Source organism: Chelonoidis abingdonii, chromosome 1, assembly GCF_003597395.2.
Source record: "Chelonoidis abingdonii isolate Lonesome George chromosome 1, CheloAbing_2.0, whole genome shotgun sequence".
NCBI lineage: Eukaryota > Metazoa > Chordata > Testudines > Testudinidae > Chelonoidis > Chelonoidis abingdonii.
The window spans coordinates 25,366,784-25,389,304 of NC_133769.1; the positions used below are offsets into that span (position 1 = coordinate 25,366,784).

Sequence of the window (22,521 nt, forward strand, 5' to 3'; positions counted from 1 at the left end):
GGCGAGACTGGAGTCCAGAATGGCCCCAATGAAGTCTATGCTCTGTGTGGGAACTAGAGTAGATTTCTCTGTGTTGATCATCAGGCCTAGACGTATGAATAGGTCCTTGACAATGCCCACATGATAGGAGACTTGTGACTCTGAGGTCCCTCGGATAAGCCAATCGTCCAGATACGGAAAAACATGTATCCGAAGGCAGTGGAGGGTGGCGGCGACTACAGCCATGCACTTTCTGAATACTCTTGGGGCTGTAGACAGGACAAACGGTAGGACCGTAAACTGGAAATGCTGACAGTTGGCTACAAACTGGAGGTACCACCTGTACGGAGGATAAATGGTGATCTGAAAATACGCGTCCTTCATGTCGAGGACGGCATACCAGTCTCCGGGATCCAAGGACGGGATGATGGTCCCCAGGGATACCATGCAGAACTTCAACTTTATCATGAACTTGTTGAGCTTTCGCAGGTCTAGGATAGGTCTGAGACCTCCCTTCGCCTTGGGGATTAGGAAATAGTGGGAGTAAAACCCCTTGCCCCTTTCGTCATTTGGTACCTTCTCTATGGCTCCCATGGCAAGGAGTGACTGCACCTCTTGTAAGAGGAGTTGCTCGTGAGAGGGGTCCCTGAAGAGGGACAAGGATAGGGGGTGGAAGGGGGGGCGAAATAAACTGGAGGTGGTACCCGAGTTCCACTGTGCGTAGGACCCAATGGTCTGAAGTTAGGAGGGACCACGCAGGAAGGAGAAAGGAGAGGTGGTTGGAAAAAGGAGGGAAAGGATCCTGGAACATAGTGGTACGCCGTCCTCGGGCGTAACTTCAAAAGTTAGGTTTTGGCCCCATAGGTGGTTTAGAGGGACCTTGAATTTGGCCCCCTTGGGATCCCAACTGTCGTCTATGGCCGGCCCTACCCCGCCTTCTATCAAAGTCCTGCCTTTGTCTAGGCGGAGGGTACAGGTGGTGAGGATGGGGACGGAAAGGCCTGTGCTGAGACACCGGCGTGTGCATGCCGAGAGAGCGCATGGTGACCCTGTTGTCCTTCAGGCTTTGTAGCCTAGGGTCCGTCTTTTCAGAAAACAGGCCTCGACCGTCAAAGGCAGGTCCTGTATCGTATGCTGAAGTTCTAGGGGGAGGCCTGACCCTTGGAGCCATGAAATACGCCTCATGTGATTCCCGAGGCCAGAGTCCTGGCTGCAGAGTCAGCTGCATCCAACGAGGCCTGGAGGGAAGTTCTCACCACCTTTTCCCCCTCCTCCAAGAGGGCTGCAAATTCCTGATGGCAGTCTTGGGGGACTAGCTCCGTAAACTTGCCCACCGCCGCCCAGGTGTTGTAGTTGCAGCGGCTAAGCAAGGCTTGCTGATTCGCCACCCGGAGTTGGAGGGCCCCTGCAGAGTACACCTTAAGGCCCAGTAAGTCCATACGCCTAGCCTCCTTCGATTTTGGCGCCGGAGCTTGCTGGCCATGGCGTTCCCTCTCATTGACAGATTGTACAACAAGGGAGCAGGGAGGAGGATGGACGTTCAAGTACTCGTACCCCTTGGAGGGCACCATGTACTTGCGCTCAACTCCCCTGGCAGCGGGTTGAATGGAGGCTGGAGACTGTCAGATGGTATCAGCATTGGCCTGGACCGTCTGGATAAATGGTAAGGCCACTCTTGTGGGGGCGTCAGCTGACAGAATATCCACCACCAGATCTTCTCCCTCTGGAACCTCCTCTGCCTGGAGATTCATATTGAGTGTCACACGTCTCAGGAGGTCCTGGTGAGCCCTCAGGTCAATTGGAGGAAGGTCCTTGGAGGATGTCCCTGCCACCGCCTCCTAAGGAGAGGACGAAGATGAAAGGCCAGGGACAAGTGGGTCCTATATGGCCTCGTGGTCCTGGACGCCCTCTGACTCCCTTGGTAACTCAGACTCTGGTGGGGGGAGCAGGCACTTCCTCCGTAGTGGGAAGAGGGGGGCGGCTGATGGTTGCTTCCGGCACCCGGTGCTCCGCTGCAGCAGAGGGAGATGGGGCCGGAGGGAAACCTTGGGCCTGGTGATATGCCCAAGGCATCCAGAATGACCACCGATGGGGACCTTGATTTTGGGCCTGGGTCTCCTGGAAGATCCTAGTGGGCACATCGGAGACCCGGTCCTGTGCATATGAACTGCCCGCCTGGGACGAGACAGATGGGCACCGGGATGGCCAAGGAGGGGCTGAAAAACCCTCCCTGGCTGTTTTTGCTTTATGAGGCCCTGGGGATCGGTACCGAGAGCCAAACCGGTACTGGGAACAAGATCGGGACCTACGACTGAAGCGGTGCCGGGAGGTCAACCAGGATCTTGAAGCTCAGTGTCTGGATCGGCTGCGAGAGTCATGGTGCCTGGAGTGGTGCCGGGAGCTGGATCAGTACCAAGAGTACCGGGCCGGTGAACGAGATGCAGATCTGCACCGCGAGTACGACTGGTACCGAAGAGGTGATCAGTGCCAGGACTGTGAGCAGCGTCAGGACTGGGATCGGTGACGGGACGCGGAACGCTGGCGGGATTGCGATCACAAGCAGTCCCGATCTGTGGTGCCAATAGAAGGTGGTCTTATCAGGGCAGGCTTGCCCACAGACTGTATGACCCGCACCGGCGGTGCCAGGGGTTGAGGCAGCGCAGACTCAGTCATTGTGATGAGATCCCTCGCCATAAAGAATGTCTCCGGCGTGGAGGGAATCATGAGCTCAACCACTGCTCTTGGCAGGGACCGGACTCGACAGCCCTTGCGGAACTGGAATCGACGGTGCCAAGGCGGTCCGATCTATCCGGGTGCTTTGGCTGTGGAGCAGAAGCAGCGGAAGTCTTAGCCATCTTCACCCTTGGGGAAAGAGAATGGTGCCGAGCAGGCACCGGTGCCAGAGATGGTCGGTGTCGAGGGGTCTTAGCGGTGCCGGTGCGATCCGGTGCCGAAGAGGCGCTTCTGGCAGTAGATTGTCCAGCACTCGGTGTCGAGGAGTAAGAGTTGCCTCCATCAGGAGCTGTTTGAGATGAAAGTCCCGTTCCTTTTTTTGTCCTCGGCTTGAAGGCTTTGCAAATGCAGCACTAATCGGCGAGGTGAGATTCCCCAAGGCACTTAAGGCAGGAGTTGTGAGGCTCTCCTGTTGGCATCAGCTTGTGACAGGCCGAGCATGGTTTGAAACCCGGTGAACCAGGCATGGGCCCTGGCACCGGGTGTGGGGAAGGGGCTAATCCCTGAACCCTTCTTAACTATATACACTAACTATGTAAAGAACTACTAAAAAATAACTCCAAGTATAGAAATTTCAACTATATACACAAGAATAACGAGAAAAACTACGACTAGCTAGGAAGTGGAGGTCAGCTAAGCCATGCTCCACTGTTCCAACGACTGACATGGGTGGTAAGAAGGAACTGAAGGGCCATTGGGTCAGCAGGGGTATATATTCAGTGCCATAGCGGAGCCACTCCAGGGGGTGCCCAGCTGACCCACTGAGTGTTGCTAGGGTAAAAATCTTCTGACGAGCATGCATGCGACGCGCACACACCTCATTGGAATCAATATGAGCAAGCACTCGAAGAAGAACTGGGGAACTCAAAACATGAAAGACAAGATGGCTGAAATCAGAATTTTGTTAATTTTTGAAAGATGTGTACTCTGTCCAGTCAGTTCAGTTATCAGCCAAGTTTTTTTTTAGCACATATGAATTGGTTTAGCCAAAGCTACATAATACACAAAATGCTTGGATGTTGGTTAATTGTATAAGATGATTACTTACCTTACAGTAACTGGTGTTCTTTGAGATGTGCAGTCTAAATGTATTTTACTCTTGGTGCACGCGAGCCCTCAGTAGTGAGATCAGAACATTTTGGCCAGCAATGCCTGTTGGCCCAGGCCTGTGCCCTAGCTACCCTCACAGCCCAGAAGGCATAAAAGGGACAGCAGGGCCAACTGCATCTCAGTTCCTTTGCTAACCAGAATCTGCATGACTATAGAATCTCATAGTGAGGAAGGCGGGCATTACAACTAGGTAACACATATCAAAGAACATCAGTTACTGTAAAGTAAGCAGCTCCTTTTCTTCCAGTGATTGTTTGTGTGTATTACACTCCTGATGATTCCCAAACAATGACCTCCTGCAGTGGGTCACCAGTCTTAATCAAATGGGGCTTGAAAAACTGCCTTGCCAAAGCTAGCACCAGCTCAAGAAGCCTCCCCAGTAGCATAGCATTTCATGAATGTATGAATTAAACTCCAGGAGGCAGTTTTACAAGTTTTGGAGATGGGGACGTTTTTAAAGGAAGCCACAGATGCTACCTGAGTTCTAGCAAAGCGAGCTTTTATCTAAGCTTAGTTATTTAATAAACAGTCTAATACATTTTGAAATCCATCTGGTTAACCTCTAGGAAGAGATTGCTTTCCCCTTTTACTCTTTCAATATAGGCTATAAATAATATAGAAGAGACTCTAAATGGTTTAGTTATATGTTAATAAAAATATAATGTTCTCAAAATTACAAAAAAGTGTGTAATTTTCCTTCAGAACTGCTAGCATCAGACTGGGAAAGAAAACCAGTAAACGAATGGTCTAATTAATATGGAAGTCAGAAACCACTTTAAGAAGGAATCTCTGATTAGGCCTAAAAGAAACCTAATCTCTGTGAAAAATAATGTATGATGACCACGCCATTGAAATTTTAATTTTGCCAACCAGACAGGCCAGACACAATAGCCACGAAAGCCAATGTTTTCACTGAAAGATGATGTAATGAACTCAGCAGTCCTATTAATAACACATTAAAGTCTCATGTTGGAGGGGGTTTCCCTAGTCGGGTGAGAGGGAGGGTCGGACTAAATACACTAAGATCTTTAAAAATCTAAAAACCGTAAGGTGTGAAAATATTCTTTTATTTTGAATTTGTGAATTATAAGAAGATATAGCTGCTCGATTCTGTTAGTTCTGTAAAAGTGAAAGTCCAGATGATTTAGTGAAAGCAGATAGCCCAAAATGAATGAAAGGTCTTTTAGAAATGTGAAACATTGTTGTGCCCAAACAGTGAATCTTTCCATTTGTCATTATAAGTAGATCTTTTAGAGTTCTGTGACACTGCACCCCTTATTCGTCAGAGTGATATTATTATGATATGATTATAGCCTAATTATGATTTATTTTATGCAAGACAGGTCATGTAAGGTGTCACTGGAAAAGTTACGATTTGCTGAATATGATTATCCTATTTGTATGCATGTATCATTTTTGTATCTGAAGTTATAAATATTATGTATCTGTACTTCAAATGTAGTTACAACTGGGTAACGCCCACTAGACAAGGTGCTTTCAGTCTAGATAGTTGGTTGGGAAGGGCCTATTCAGGGCAACGAGCCATTAGGGAAAACAATAGGCCTTAGGAGATGCTTATCTCCCACCTGGTGAACCTTCTGGAGAACACACCAAACAGCCTGTAGCGGTAATAGCTGCTATGACTCTACAAGGATATGTGACCAGGCCACATGATTCTGGACTCCATCTTGGGATGTCAGTATTTTTCCACAAACTGGTCTGGGACCCAAGTTTTGAAACACAGGGTTCCCGCCATATGCGAAAGCTATGAAAGGCAGGGAGTGACATCTGTTGTTCTTCACTCCTCACACAAGAAGATTCCTGAAAACACCTGAGGAACAAAGGCTGAACTGGGGGAAGTGCTGGACCCAGGCTAAAGGTATAAGACCGACCTGGGGATTCCAAGCTGCAAAGCAAGTATAGTTTATGCCTTAAGAATCTGCAGCCCACTTGTATCATCCGTCAGAGTGAGGGATTCTTAATTCAAGTCCTATCTTTCTAGTATATTAAGTATAAATCGCTTTTTCCTTTATATACTAAGTCCTCTGCTTTGATCTGTTTGCTATCACTTATAATTACTTAAAAGCTCTCTTTTCTGGTTAATTTATTTTATGTTTTAATCTAAACCAGTGAGTTTGGAGTGATGTGCTTGGGAATCTTAGCTCAGAGACGCTGCTGAATATTCCTCTCCACATTGAGGGGGAGGCGAACTGGATAATAAATTCATACTGGTTGGGGTTTGGACCAGGGCAGCACGGTACTGCTCTGGGGTTCTAGGCTGGAAAGCTGGGGATTATTTTGGCTGTAGCCTCTCTACTGTTGGTTAACATGCAGTGGCTGATCAGAGAGCCTGCATGTAATTGCAGCTAGCTGTATCCCTACCTGTATGTATGCTGGGGGAAGTGTAAGGCCAGGACCATGTCTGCAGCTTGCCACAGTAGCACAGGGTGAGGGGTAGTCCAGGCTGGTGGATCAGAGGGCACAGTAGTACCCCAGTTCTAGGCAGCACCCCGGGGGGAACCCAACAAGTCCTTTCTACTATTAAAATATTTGGTATATCCCTGGAGCAAGACTTCTTTACATCTATTAAGCAATAAACATCCAAGCTTTAAGGTGCAGTGTCTTCCTGTCATCTTGAAACATCTAATTTGACACTAAAGGCAATGTTATTGGAATCCAAACTGACAGCGTTAGCACGTCTGGGAACAAAAATTGCCTGGGCCAGGCTGGTGCAGTTAATATCATCATTGCTGTGGCATCCTTGGGCCTTCTCAGAGTATGCAAAATTAAGGGGGATAGACAGAAGGTGGACATCAAGAATCAAGATCATGATATTGGGAAGGCACCTGATAGAGATCTAACTCTGACCCTATTTCAAGCAAAAGATGTTGCATTTTTGTTCACTTCTGTGGCTAACAAGTCTATGTTCTCTTGCACTCAGTTTTGGAAAATGTGCTGATTAATTGAGTTCTCTATGGACCACTCCTGGTTGGATCAAAAATGCCTGCCCAGCTGAAACACATGGGCATTTATTAGTTTTGTTAGATGGATAGCAGTGACAGATACTAGATGGCTGGTGCATCACTCCCATAGCTGGGTTAGTTCCTGACACAGAAGAGGCCCCTTCCTGCCTGTTTAAATAAAACGTTTCAGCGCTGTTATCTGTCATTGCTTGAATTGACTTGCCTTGGATACGAGGCAAGAATGCTACATGTCAGACAAACTGCTCTAAGCTCCAAAATATTTATGTATCGAAGAGATTCAACTTTTGACCACAGACCTTGAGTCTGATGACTTAAATGTGCTTCCCAACTAGACTGGAAGCATCCATCACCAGTGTTAACAAGGGGAGAAGAGGCGCAAGAGGGACATCCTTGCATACATCAATCAGATCTTTCCATCATGGAAGCAAAGAAAGCCCAAACTGAGTAACCCCTTCCAGTATCTCTCTATGAGGTTCTGTTTGAGTGGAAACTGATTTCAGCCAATTCTGCACACAATGAAGGTTAAGTCTGGCATGAAGAGTGATGAATATGCATGACTCATGCTTCAGAACTCTTCGTCGTGATCTTACTGTTGTGCAAGGGTTACTCTGCAACTGGAAAATGATTCACATTGTGGTCTCAAATCTTGATTGATACCGCAGTGGAATCCAGAAGACCCCCTTGAATATTATTTTGTTGTGATGGAGTCAGATTTTCAGTGTTTACTGCAAGCCCCAAACTGGCGCACAGATGGAGAATGTACTGAATGTTAACAAACTTGCTGAGGAGAGGTATCTTGAAATCAGCCAATCATCAATGTAAGGATAAACTTGAAATGTTGTTTTCTGAGGGCTAGTCTATACTACACAGTTACGTCAACATAAGGCACCTTATATTGACTTAATTATGTCAGTGTCTACACCACAGCCTTCCTCCCACTGATGTAAGTGCCTGAATACGTTGACATAAGTCCACCTCCATGACAGGCATAAGGCTTAGGTCGGTGTAGTTAGGGCGACGCAGTGTTTAAATAGATACTGCATCCTTTAAATCAGCTTTCTTCTCAATTTCATGGCAGGAGTCATGAAATTGACATGCAAACCCCCACTACTTGGAGAGCTAGGCTGCTTCTGACCCTGCTGCCATCTGGAGCCCGCAGGACTTAGGACCCCACTCCCTGCCTAGAGCCAGACAGCCATGTCAATATCATGGCCAGGAAATTGACAAGGCTGCCCTGCTCCCGGCAGGGAGCAGGTGGGATGGTATGAAGCCAGGGCAGCTGGAGCCTGTTCCCTGGCGGCAAGAATCCCCTGGGTGTCTTGCCCCAGCTCCTGGCAGGGAATGGGGGAGGGGAGAAGCACCAGGCAGCTTACCCTGGATCTGGGCAGGGTTCGGGGGGACAAGCCCCGGGGAGTTTCCCCCAGCTCCCAGTGGGGAAGAGGGAGTGGAGGAGGGAGGACAGCCTGTTGGGAGCCTGTGGGGCAGCTAGGGTCTTTGCAGGAAGCTGCCGCTGGAGCTGAGAGACCAGGCTCTCAGCTCCCCACATTGCCACTCTGAGGTGAGTGGAAGCACTCCTGGTAAGAATCTGCACCAGTGACCCGAGGGTAGTGTGGATATGCACTGCTGCAGTAATTACTGCGGTGGCAGTAAGTTGATCCAATATAGGCTGACATAGGTTTGTAGTGTAGATATACCCTGAGAAATGCCGCCACTGCTGCCAGAAATTTTGTAAAGGCCCAGGCTGCTGACAGGGATGAACAGAATAACTGTATTGGAAATGTTGTGTACCCAACTATGAAATAGAAATATTTCCTGTGTGCAGGATGGTTGGAAATGTGCATCGTGGAGGTACAGAACTGTAAACCAATTTTGTGGGTCTGGGGACAGGATTAGTGAAGTTAATGTCATGGTTCAAAATTTGAGTCAAATGTATTTATTGAGTCTGCCTAGATCCAGAATGGGTCTTCAATCTCCTGTTAGGAAACAGGAAAAAATTAGAACAAGTGACCTTTCCCCTGAATTGAAGAGGAATCTCTACTATGGCTGTGAGGGACTATAGAGATTGAACTTCTTGTTGTAGAATCCTCCAAAGGAATCCCTGAAAAGGGACGGAGAAGGTGGATGGGGTTTAGGGATAGACTGGAATTGAAGAGTATAACCAGTCCAGTTAATCTGGAGCAGTGGTCCCCAATGCGGTGCCTGTGGGCACCATGACGCTCACCAGGGCATTCATGTGCGCCCACCTAGTGCCCAGCAGAGGAGAGAAGTCATGGCCCGTGCCTGCCGGTGACAGAATACTCTGGGGCTGCGGGCACCAGTGTTCTCTGTCCCCGCGGCACCTCTCCAGCTTCTCTCTTCTTTATGGATTCATATATTATGTAATATTAAATATGATGTTTTTTGGATTATTTAATGTACAAATACAAAATAAGCTTTGAAAAACTGTTGGCGCCCACCACACACTTCTGAAAACATGACCATGCTATTGGCCACAAAAAGGTTGGGGACCACTGATTCTGGTGGATCCATTAGGCTGCTGTAATATTGTTCCAGGCTTCACAGTTATGAGACTCTCCAAAAAGGGGTAGAAATGAAAAAAAGATTCAAAATTATTGGTTTGGAACAGCTCTCAACAGAACTGTTAAACGTGCTCTCTCTTCTTGGTCAGATGTGAAGTGGTAGTCTTCTTATGCAGGACTGGCTCCAGGCACCAGAGCACCAAGCAGGTGCTTGGGGCGGCCAACAGAAAGGGGCGGCACGTCTGACTCTTCGGTGGTGGGTCCTTCAGACCCTCTTGGAGGGAAGGACCTGCCACCAAATAACGAAGCAGCAGTGGTATGATTGCCGCTGAAGTGCCGCCAATCACAGCTCTCCTCCCCCCGCCGCTTGGGGTGGCAAAGACTCTGGAGCCAGCCCTGCTCTTATGGAAGCATTGCTTCTTTCTTAAGAGGTTCAGAAGGTCTAGAATATGCATAAAGGGTTGAGACAGTTGCTTTGATTGAGTTTGGCTGTATTGTTTTTAGCTGAAGAGTGTATACGCCCAGTGATGGAAATGTTACTCAACCTGTGCAGTAACTGTAGTTCTTAGAGATGTGTCCCCCATGGGTGCTCCACTTCAAGTGTGCATGCACCTCCTGAGCCCTCTATGAGAATTTCTAGCTAGCAGCATCTGTTTGGCTCATACATGCACCCCTATGCCTCCCTGTGGCAGACACCAAGCCTACATAAGAGTGTATGGATGAATCGCCCTCAGTTCCTTCTCTACTAATTCATCCTCTAGGGAACAACCAAAGCAGAGGGGAAGGAGGGCGAGTAGTGGAGCATCCATAGGGGGACACATCTAGAAGAACCGTAGTTACATCAGAGGGTAACATGTCTTACTACTTCTAGTAGTGTCCTATCAATGCTTCACTTCAGGTGACTTCTGAGCAGTATTCCTACGAGGAGGGGAAAGCTTTGGGACAGGATCCAGAACTGAAGATCATACTGCACAGCCAAGTGACATCAGATCTGACAGCATGAAGTAGGGCGTAATGCTTCAAAAATGTACAAACTAAAGACCAGGTAGCAGCTCTATATATCTCAAATACCGGGAAATTCTCCAAAAAAATGCAGCAGATGTCGTCTGCCATTTGGTTGAATGCACTCTTGACTCCAGGGGGTTGCTGACCACCTGCAGACTCATAGAAGTAGCAACAGAACCCAATATTCACTCTGAAAGTCTTTGAGCAGAAATGCAAGCCCCCTTAGACCTATCTGGGAAGGATATGAAGAGCCTAGGAGATCTCCTAAACTGCTTAGTTGTACCAGGTAAAACGCTAAGGCCCTTCTAACGTCCAGGGTATGGAAATAGGATTCCTACTGAGAACTGTGAGGTTTTGGAAAAAAAACTGATAGATGGTTAGACTGGTTGAGATGGAACTCTAGTGTAACTTTGGGTAGGAACCTAGGATGTGAACGTAAAGAGACTTTATCATGAAAGAACATGGTAAAAAGGAGAATCTGCCATCAAGGCACCAATCTCCCTGGCCCTGCAGACTGACATGGCCTTACAGACTGCTTCAGAGATACATGAAATAGGAAGCGGTCACCATTGGTTCAAATGGAGTTCTCGGAAGGTAGTTGAGAATCAGGTTGATGTCTCAAGACGGGGTAGAGGGTCTAACATGGGGAAAGAGATGACCCAGACCAATGAATCTTGATGATACCAGGTGAGCAAAAATTGAGAATTCCTCAACCAAGGGAAAAAAGCAATGAGATGTACTTTGACTGAACTGATGGATAACCCAGAGAAGTTCAGATCCAGTAGGTAATCTAGGATGAGGGAAAAGGGAACTGATTCCAGCCAGAGGTAGTGACAACCACACAAGTGGACAAATCTCTTCCATTTCTGCAGATAAGTAGCATGGATTGATGTTTTCCTACTATTTAATAACACCTACAGCACCTCCGTAGGGCAGGAAACCTCTATTCCAGAGAAACATCCAGGAGCCAGACTCTGAGCCATAGAACTGCCACTTTAGGGTAAAGTGTGTGACCCACATCCTAAGGCAGATGAAAAATGATCAGGAGCCTGATCGGCATTTCGATACAGAGCTGAAGTAGGTAAGAGTACCACGCTTCTCTTGGCCAGGTAGGCACTATGAGGATAAACTCTGGTCTTGTACTGCCTGATTTTGTTAAAATTAAGGGTGCTGGAGGAAAGGCATAGAACAGGGTCCTTTTCCATGGTAGAAGGAAGGTGTCCCATAGGGAGTGGTAACCTAGATCCCTCTTGGACAGAAGAGAGGACCCTTCCTGTTATCAGAGGTAGTGAAAAAATCGATTTCTGACTTTCATCATCTCTGCAATATGCATGGGAGGACGTGAGTATCCAGTTCCCATTTGTAGTTGTGGCAGAAGTGTTTGCTAAGGGCATAAGCAGTGGTGTTCCAGATGCCTGGAAGGTGGACTGCTGATATTTGGATATGGTTGGTTATGCATCAGTTCTAGAAGTTTATAACTTCAGTGCACAAGGAGGGGAATCTTGCGCCTTCCTGCTTGTTGATGTAAAACATACTGGACATGTCCATCATGACCTTGATCATTTTGCCCTAATGAAGGGTAGGAAATGAAGGCAAGCATTCCTGATCACCCTGAGTTCCAACAAGTTGGACACTGATTTTGTGGGCTGTCCATCTGCCCTGAAACATGAAGGTGTTGAGCTGGGCTTTGGCTGTTAGAGTCACTGATAGGGCTGAGCAGCAGAAAGGAACACTTGCACAGACATGAGGTTGCTCCTTTCACCAGTTTAGTGAGTTCTTTACTCACCTGCCTGTCCAGAGCAAGGTTGCCTTCTCCAGTTGATTCTGCCAGATTGAACACAGAATAGCAGCCTCGTGCTTCTCCTTTGTAGCATCAACTCCACACTTGTGAAGATCAACTTCATCACATTGATCTTAGTCCTGCTTTGAGTGCAGGGGATTGGACTAGAAGACCTCTCGGGGTCCCTTCCAGTCCTACAATTCTATGATTCTATAAGACACCAACTAGAGATCCTCTGTAAGATGGGCCTTCCCTAAGAGAAGTTGCATGTAAGATGTGCTTGTTTAGACACCTTATGTAAATATACCTCTTCCTGGGCCACCTTGAAGAAGAATTTCTGAACAAATGCCCCTGAGATGCATTAATATTTTCATCCTCTGGACAGATGACCTAAACTCCCTCATAGACTTCTCCTACAACTTCAACTCTCTCTAGAGAACACTACCACACTAGCATCAACTTCCTGGATACCATGATCAGGGTTCAGGAGTAAGCAATGGACCCATACAGATAACTACATACAAGAAACCCACAGATCATCATCCCTACCTTCACCACCCCAGATACATTAAGCCATCCCAAACATACCAAGAAATTGATTATCTACCCCTAAGCAGGCATTCACATACCACAGAATATACTCTGAGAAGAAAGTCCAGGATATACACTTTAACCCATATAAAACTACCTTCACCCAACAAGGACACTCCACCAGGTAAGTAGATTGCATCAGGGAACAGACCATCCAGATATCCTGAGATAACCTGCTTCAATACAGAAATAAAACCCCCTTCAGCCACACACCTCTAGTTGTCACCTACCATATCACACTGGAATTCATACAGGGAATCACCAAACAATTACAACCCATACTTGATTTCTTTCAATATGTGGTCCCCATCTTTCCTGAACTCTCTCTTCTGGCCTTCTTACAACCCCACAACCACTCCAACCTCTTCATCAGAAGCAAGCTCCCCAGAGATCAGGAGAAACCAACTCAAAATAGCAACCAGACCCTGCCAGAACAACAAATGTAAAACCTGTAGACATATTTCTACTGCTATGATGAACACCCCCCACAACACACCTTTCAAGATCCATTGGTCCTACACATACCTATCACATAATGTGGGGGACTTCACCCAGTGCACTAAATGCCCCAATAAAAATTGTGTTGGTGAAACCAAATAATCACTAAGCTCTCAAATGAACTCACAGAGAAAAATGTTAAAAGACAAAAACATCCTATCACCTATAGGTGAACACTTTCTACAAAGCAATCACTTCACAGCTGACCTCTCACTCATAAATCTGATCTATAGCCCATTTAAATCCCATCCCTAGCATTTTTCCCCTTTCCTGACTTATGACTTCACCTTGATTGGTCCCTTGAAATATGTGTTGACTACATATGCTAAACAATCTGTTCCACTTTGCATTTAGTTATGACACTGAGTACATTTCCCAGACCTGAAGAGCAGTGTGTAAGATCAAAAACTTGCTTCTCTCACCAACAGAAGTTGGTCTAATAAAATATATTACCTCCCCCACCTTACGGCTAATTTAAAGACAAACAAACAAACAAACTCTCTTATAGGAAGCCCATACAAGAAACACTCTACTAGGGAAACAGCAACTTTTATAGCAGCTTCTGCAGCTCGCCTGCAAAAGACTACTGTAAGATTTGTGAAGTGGCTATGTGAACTGTAAAGCACTTTTTACTGAGAATTACTCTAGATTTGGCAGCAGGGAAAAATATGGGAACTGAGCAACATGTCTTTAATACCATGATTTCACTGAATTTGGGATTGTTTAAAGTCCATGGCCCATGGACTCCCAGACCGAAGACATGTGGAGAGAGAAATATGCAGGTCTATGTACATTCTCACCTGCTCAGTAAGTAATATTGAGGTATTGCTGTATTTTTTACTTGTTTCAGATCCAAGTGTAACAAATCTTAGGAGAAAGAGAGTTAATGAAATGCACCAAATCACTAGTTCCCAATTGTAGTGACAATCAAGGAAGATCTCATGCATATGAAGCAACTGAAAGTAAAGAGAAAAAGCAAAATTAAGTTATTAAACTTCAAAATAAAGGTTAATGCTACAGTAAAATAAAAACTTTAGTTCCTAATTTTTTTTTCCCCCTTGTAAAAAGTATGGATCTGGTTTTTACTCTATAATAGACTTTTTAAATTAATTTATATTTCAAAACCAACATTCTATTAACAGAGATAGATTTTCATGTAAGGACTGAGCAGTCCTAAGAGTAGTTTAGGAAGTTTTGGTCCCTTTAGCATGCAAGTAAAGCAAAAAAAAAAAAAAAAAATATTCAATACAAAACAAAGAGGTTTGAAGTCCTTAAGTTATTACATTTGCTTGAAAACAGCAACATACTTATCACTTGGATTAAAAAGAAAACAATCCATATAAAGCTGCTAAACTTAAAATTATGTTCATATTAAAATATGTATGATTAACACTATGATTTTGGTATGGAGGTCATGGTGTTCACAATAATAATGTATCTGAATAAAAACCGGGATGAGCCTGTCCCATGGGCCTGAACCCAGCTCCACAAGTGCCACAGACAAGGGAGGTGGAGAGCCAAAAAGCCACTCTCCTCTCCCCTACCTCCTTTTTAAAACTAGACTGCAAGGGAAAGTGCTGTGGCCTGATCCAGCTGTCCAGCAGCCAGGTCCCACTATATGTTGTTCCATGTGCTGGTAGCTGGGCTCTCACTTGCCAGTTGCTGAAACCATGGCAGTACTCCTCTCTAGATGCTGTGGACCATCTGAATCCAGGAAGAGGAACACGTGTGTCACCCAAGGGCCTCAGGCCTGCCAGCAGGGAGAGTGAGGTAAGGAGTGGACAAAGGGAAGCAGGGCCTCCAGGAGGGTCAGGTTAGTGGGGCTCCCTCAAATGATCTTTCCGTCATTTATCTTTTTTTCTCTGCACCTCCGTCATGAAAATTTACTATAAGTTTCCATGCCAAAATCATAGCCTTATTTAGATTATATACCAGGAAAAGGCAGAGAAATTATTTTTGGCTAAAAAGGAAATGGAGAAATGACTGCTAGTCGATTCAAATGACAAGGCTCATGGTGGTTAGCTGCAGACATCCAAGCAAGTGTTTACAGTAAATATTAGGCTATATAAACATAGGTTTGCTTATTCCACTAGAGGGCAGGCTAATACTAGCACACTTAATGTAATCTTTCCTGAAGAGTTCCGTGTAAGCTCTCTCACCCACACAAAACTGGACCAATAAAATATATTACCACACATCTTGTGTCTCTAATATCCTGAGACCAATGTGGCTACAATACTACTGCATTTCCTATTTCTGACAGAAATCAGGATGGCAATTTATAGCAACAGAATGAAAGGAATAGGAGCCAATATACAAACACCCGGAATGCAAATAATTAAGACACTATTAAAATATCTCGCTGAATAATAATATATTATATACTTTTAAAATCCCCAATTAACCCCTCCAGATTAATTTTATTACACAGAGTGCCTGCAAAAGCAGGTTTTTGATAGGTTGTGTTCTGAAATCATTAAGATCCAAAATTCACCAGGAACAGGAAAAAAATGGACGAAAAAAATGTTATAGTTTATTTTCTTTTAATTTATACTCTTGGTAGAATACATTTAGCGATACACTGGTGGTTAGAAAGTTAAACTTCTAAAATGAATAAATGGAGTTATAGTAGAAATTAATTTTCTGAAAAGGCACTAACCATATGATAGTTATTTTCACTGTATATCTTCCAGCCTGGAAGGCTTGCTTATAAAGTGTAACATTTTTAAAGAAGCATTGTAAAGTCTTGGCTGCCTTTAGATAAATGAGGTATCCTCACCTGAGCACAGCAGGTAAATACAACTGAAATAGTCAATAAGAAGGCAGATGAAACTATTACATCGACTGACCGTTGAGGACCTCGCCGCTGAAAATAAAGGAAACATATTGAGTGAAATTCTCAGTAGTAACTGACCAAGAAACTTTGTAGATCTAGTCAGGTTCACAACTCCAGCATACACTGATTATGGCTCTCAGTGGCATAACCTAGAACTTTAAAAACAAAATGTATTTTAATTTTACAGCGTAGCTACACATTAATATTTCCTGAGACAATGCATCACCAATGAAGAAGAAAGGGGAAGTGGGTGGCTCAGGGAAACTATAAGAGACTATGAAACACTGGTTTGTTCAGTTCCTCAGTGATCAAAAGTTGTTACTTAATAGTTTTCCCTAACTGCCCTATGAATGGAAAAGATTCTGCCTGAGGCCATAGCAAAGAACTAAAATAGGGTTGACAGTGGAGTTGGAATACAGACCACTGCTATCAAGATGCCATCTACATGTATCAGTGCAACAATCTCTTTCAGTTTAAGAATACTGCATTGGGATACCAAAAGATTATTCCACATAGCCATACTATACTTCTACATGTGCAAATTCTCATGAGAGAGGAATGGAAAAAAAGAAAGGTCTGGGACAAGCTAATATGACTGGAAAGGCACGTTTTTATTGTTTTCACTAATCTCACTCCTGGTTACGTATACAGCAAAATGATCCTGTAATTCTGGGGGTTTTTTCCTTTAAGAATTGAGTGCCCTCTGCTGGATTGAAAAATGTGTATGTTATGAACATACATTCATTTTTCCTCCCCATCTTTGTTTTCCCTTCTGAAAATTTTACTTCTCTGTTGCATAAATGAGAAATGTAGGAGTTTCTGATTGTGAGGTACTTATTTGGGACACACTTAGAACCTGAACAAATAAGACACATAATTTCTCCTGAATCCAGTGACTCCACTTTTTTCTGGATAATGATCAAAGTGAATATTGAGAACAGTTTGTTCTAGCACAAAGTATATTAGTGCATGCATGACAATTGTGGAAAAAAACAAAAAAGGGGAAATGAAAATGCCACACATGAACGTCATTCTAAAATCTCAATGTTTTGATTCACAACAGAACATACAAGCTGCATCAAGGCAGTGTCTCTCTCTGCTTCATAACTCCCCACATTATATAACTCAAAGTTCGCATAAGTTGGCACAGTTGGCTCAAAACACGCTCTGGAACAGCAGAATTGAACAAATCAAAAATGAATGGCTTTGGCAAAACTATCTAGGAAATCTTTAAAATAGAATGTATCTGCGTTCTGCATGTCTTTAGGCAATATTTTCATAAAGCAATAAATTCATCCACAAAAATGCACAGGAGGATAATTGATATTGTTTTTGGACTACAATGTAGTCTACAGTTTATTAGTTGATTTAATATGGTGCAGGGGCCAAATGAACTGCATATACAGTAAAAACAAAATTTTGGCTCGATAGGCTGAAAACAGTTAAATAAACAGTCTAACGTTCTACTAAAAATAGTTCTGTGCATTTTTCTTTGAAATAATTTCTTTGTATGACCATAATGTGCTCTGCTTAAGAAAGCACCCTGTGACCTTTTGAAGCTAAAGCTTGTCCAGAGTATCTGATAACATCTTATTTAATAACACCAGTGGCTCTGGGCTTCCAGAGAAAATTCAAAGTTTTTATTTTGACCTTTAAAGCACTCCTATATGGTTTTGGTTTAATATTATTTTAGAGATTGCCTCTTTCATTATTCCATACTATCACATTTGTGATCAGTAGAGTTGCTCAAAATGGAGCTCCCTTGACAAAGATGAGAAGAAGCTGCCAGAAAGGCACTCTCTGTGAGGGTCACTCAGCTATAGAATAATGCTTCCTTCTTTGGTCTTCTGGAGTCCAAACTGGTTAACCTCCCAGATGTGTCACAAGGCTCTCCTATTTTCAGGAGTATGTGGGGAAGGAACACGATGAGATAAGGAGAATGTGTGAATTATGCTATAATAGTTACATGGTGGGAACAAAGTATAGTTGTATAAGATGGCAGTGAATGTACTAAACCCGTGATTGTTACGTATAATGAAAGGAGAGCCTGAAGTAATGGACAGAAGGTCCTAGTAGGTATGGCTTTCTTTTTTTAATTGCACTGTTGAAACACAAATATTGCAGTACTAAGTAAGCAACTACATAAAGTGAAACTGATTTCCATTGTCAGAGAGGAGAGAAATAAAGAGCATAAGCAGTAACAGGTGAACTGTATTTCAAAACTTTCATACAATATTAACTTAAATATTATTTTAATAATATTTGTAATATGGGTAAACAAACTTGTTTACAACATTTTTAAGTTGACAGTTCCCTTTAAGAAAGGGGTGTTGGAAGGGTTCAAAATGAAGTCATGCCCTGACCTTTCTCAAACAGAAGCGTGGTGGAAGCAAAGGAGAACAGACCATTTCAGAAACACAGAGGAAAGAGGAAGACCTCCTGGCCTCCCAGGAAAAAAAAAAAAAAAAAAAGAAAAGGAAAAAAAGGCATTTTTAACAATGGTATACTCTGGATAAAGTTAGCATTCAAGGATATAATTAAGTTGAGAAGTTTAGGCAGTGTAGCTTTTTTATATTTAATCTTAGAAAAGGAAGCTTACTCCATTAAAAAGGCCAAATACTGTAGAAAATTGGTTACTTGACATTTTCTTTCTGGGACTAATCTCTTCCGTAGACAGTAAGACTACACCTCACTTCCTGCAAAGGCTGGAGGCAGTTTAGTCTTTTCCATGAGGCTCTAGGGCACAGCCAACTCCTGGAGAATCTCTGTGCTGGAACTGAAGCTGCAGATAAAGATGGATGGAAAACACCTGATTCCACGATATCCTGGAAATCACTATCTGCATCTTATCAAATCTTATAAACATGAAGGAGGCATCACTGCAATAAATTTTGCTACTCCTGATGTAGCCACCTGGTTCAATCAACTTCAGGTGAAATTGTAGTTGCTGCTCTCCACCAGTCATACAAAAGAAGATCTCTGTTGTGTACAGAGGAAAGAAGTTCGAAATTCAGGGCACTAGCCTGGGACTCTGAAGAACTGGGTTTGATTCCGTGCTGTGCCACAGACTTCCTGTGTGTCTCTGGTCAAGTCTCACAGTCTTTATGTCTCAGCTTCCCACCTATAAATGGGGATAATAGCACTTCCCTATCTGAGAAGTTTTCAAGGCATAAGTACATTAAAGATTGCAAAACACTCAGATGCAGTAGTAATGGACACCATATAAGTACCCACAATAGATAAGATTAGATAGACTAGATAGGGAAACTAGTTCTCCTATGTTCACCTCAAATATTAGATGGATTATTCTTGAAAGAGGATCGGGGAATGCTCTTTCAAGTCTATGATGAACCTGTGTACTTGGTGTATAGGAGGAGTCCTCTTGGGTTACTTCCTGTAAGATCCTCAAAAATAGTGTTTTGGTAACTATGTCATCTAAGAACAGGTTAGATGAGCCTGTAGAATCCTTAGCTGAACCGTTAGCAAAACCAATATTTTTATATACACGCTGTGAATAAGTTGTTAGACAACACTCCTGAGTCCAGAACTTCCATTTGGAAAGAAAACTGAAAGGATTATTTGCCCAGCAGCTCAATTACTTAATTTAAGAACCTGGGATGATACCTTGAGTTTTCCTTTTGGAGGTGGTCTGGACCTTGGACTCAGATGGGGGATGAGGTTTTGGGCTTTACCCTGAAGAATCGCTTATCAGGAAGGATGATTCACTTTGTGGAGTTTTAAGAAGTGAAGAAGAGGATTGATCTCCCTTATGGAGAGGTTTCTGGAAGAGCCTTTATTGGTATGATGGGAAACAGAAACCCTAACAAGCCATTCCTTGGAAGAAGGAGGATTTGCAGATTGGGAGTAATCATGGCAGTGCTGTCTTTTTATGATTCTCGAGAGAGAGTCTCCTTGTAGATAGAGCTCTTCTTTATCTTCTGATTGCTCCATCTGATTTTACTCCTGGGGGCATTCTGCACCAAAAAATTAAAAATTCTGCGCTCAATATTTTAAAATTCTGAAAAATTTATTTGTCAAAATAACACTATGTAATCATGCCAGTTTCAATTATTTTGGTATTTTACTTCCCTGTCAGCAAGTATGTCTGTAACAAAAACACAAAAATTCCCCCAGGAATAGAGTTAAAGAAACCCCTATGACAACCCAGTTCCTCTTTCTCTCCCCCTTCCCTCCATTTCCCCAGAGCCCATCAGCAGGCCCCCCTCCCCAACCAATACACCCAAACCCCCTCTTCCCCAGAGCCCAACCAAAGGGCCCCCCTGCCCTGCCCAGATATCTGCACCTGGTCCTCCCCTAAAGCCCAGCTGCAGAGCCCCACCTTGCCCATGCAACTATCCCACTTCTCCCCAGAGCCGGGATCCACAGGGAGAAACAGCCTAATGCTTGGTCCCAGGTTTGCATGGAGTTTTCTGTATCCCATCCTCTCCCTTCCATCAGGGCATGCTGGGAACTGCAGCTGCCAGGAATCCTCTAGTTCCCTCTCTCTATCCCCAGCAGTGTTTTCTGTTTGCAAGCTGGGGCTCTGCTGAGTCCAGTGGCCCCTAGTTGTGGCCAGCAGCACTGCAGCCCATTTCTACGGGGGAAAAGGAAATTCTGCATGCACAACATTAATTTCTGCGCTGCGCAGTGGTGCAGAATTCCCCCAGGAATATGATTTATTCTGTCATAAGGGAGTCTATGATAAGGCCGGAGGCTAAACCACCACCACCACCACCACCACCACAAAGGCACAAAGGGCTTGGTGCGGACCAGGAGCTTGTTGGAAAAGCCTGAGCTAGCTTTGTTTACTGCAACAGGTGCTGCCAAAATGTCTTGGATTAGGAGAGAAGTGAGGATATTGATAGGAAATTAGCAATTCAGAGGAGGGCAGACCTCAATGTAACAATATCATCAGCTTTCCAACAATGGGACATGCATTTATATTAACAGCGTAAGACTGATAGGAAAAAATATAGTCATTTTACCTTCAAATAGGACCGGAGAGAGAGCCACATTTTTATATTTTGCACTTTCTTCAGCCGGAAGTGAGGAATCTCTGACTTTCTTGCCCTTCTAGCAGATGTTAAATGACCAAAGAGTTTGGCAAAAAGAAGCCTCTACGAGAGACGAACAAAATTTTAAGAGTTAAGTTATTATAAATTCATTAAAAAATGCAGTGAAACAAAGCTGAGCTCAACATGGCTTATCAATTTAGTTTCATATATTAAACATGTTACCTTAAAGAGCAGAAATATAGGTAGTGCTATACTAAAAAGAAACATCAATAAATTATATGAATCCATTAATGCTACAGAATAGGAAAATTTAACTGTGCTTGCCTGAAAATTTCTATTTTACACAGATCCATTACCAAGAGAGCTGGGCAAAAGTTTATCTGCAGAAAAATGTAGTTTTGGGTCAACCAAAAATATTCACGAATTCATGTCACGTTTACTGAATAGTTTCGACCATACACACAAAACAAAACAAACAAAACCAAGAACACATGCCTAGCGAGATTCCAAAGAAGCAGGGGCTTCTTCCCTTGAGAGAACTACAGAGTACAATGCACCTCTCATTGATTGTTACATCAAGAAGAATTTTAAACACAGCTCTCTGGCTTTCAGGATGCATTCTGAAAAAGACTTATAAAATCATATACTTTCTGGGCTTATGGCCTTTTCCCAGGGGAAAAAAAGGCACTTATTGTGTCCATCATTTATTGGAATGATGCACATCAGACAGGTTTCAAACCTGGAAATTCTGCATCAGCCATAGGGCTGATAGACCTGGTACTGGTCTAAATAAAATAACTAACTAAATAACTAAATAAAAACAACCTAATTCTGTCTCGCTCACATATACACAAACACAAAGATATATATACACAGACATATATTCATTTGCACCAGTGGGCTAACAATACACTAGCTATATAGCCACACAGAGACTATAGTAGCTAAGACGACAATGAAGTTGGTCTGTCTCGCTGTCACAAGCTGTAAGAAAAAACCTGAGTGGTGGTTCGGGGGCAACTCCACCCTTTATGCCATTGAGCATGTTTGGTGGGGGCGGCGGGCAGAACAGCATGCAGAGTCCATTTGCAGTTCTAATAGACACTGCTACTTAAAATATTTTCATTCCTGTGTATAGGGCACATATGCACTGGGATCCACATGCACAGATACTTGAAGAAGAATCTGTACTGTTAAGCATGGCAACTCAGAGTGATAACTGAGCAAAACAGCCTGGTAAGGAATAGGTGACCTATAGCTAGTTTCTTATATGTGGTAGGAAAACTCCATTTCTCTATAGTATCTTCCTAGGGAAGATGGGGAGGGGTAAGTAGTTATAGTTTGTGTACAGAAGCCATAGACCTCCTAATTATAGTTTCTTAGAGCTCAGTATCCTGCCTGAAAGATTATCTGCCTTTTTAAAATATATAATTGTAATATTTAATCCCTTAACTCTGATACGGACAACTGG

General features: G+C 43.8%; 1 protein-coding gene across 3 annotated transcripts in view; it reads right to left on the minus strand.

Moving 5' to 3' along the window:
• Positions 1 to 22,521, minus strand: part of PHTF2 (putative homeodomain transcription factor 2) — a 211,564-nt gene that overhangs the window by 14,041 nt on the left and 175,002 nt on the right. For 2 of the 3 annotated variants that reach the window (XM_075064450.1, XM_075064465.1), the window contains 3 exons: positions 21,021 to 21,152; positions 15,979 to 16,065; positions 14,000 to 14,155 (listed from right to left, as the gene is read on the minus strand). In XM_075064450.1, coding sequence (XP_074920551.1) covers positions 14,000 to 14,155; positions 15,979 to 16,065; positions 21,021 to 21,152 — 375 coding nt within the window. Of the gene's footprint in view, positions 1 to 13,991; positions 14,156 to 15,978; positions 16,066 to 21,020; positions 21,153 to 22,521 lie in introns of all 3 variants that reach the window. The other variant, XM_075064461.1, reaches the window with a different exon arrangement.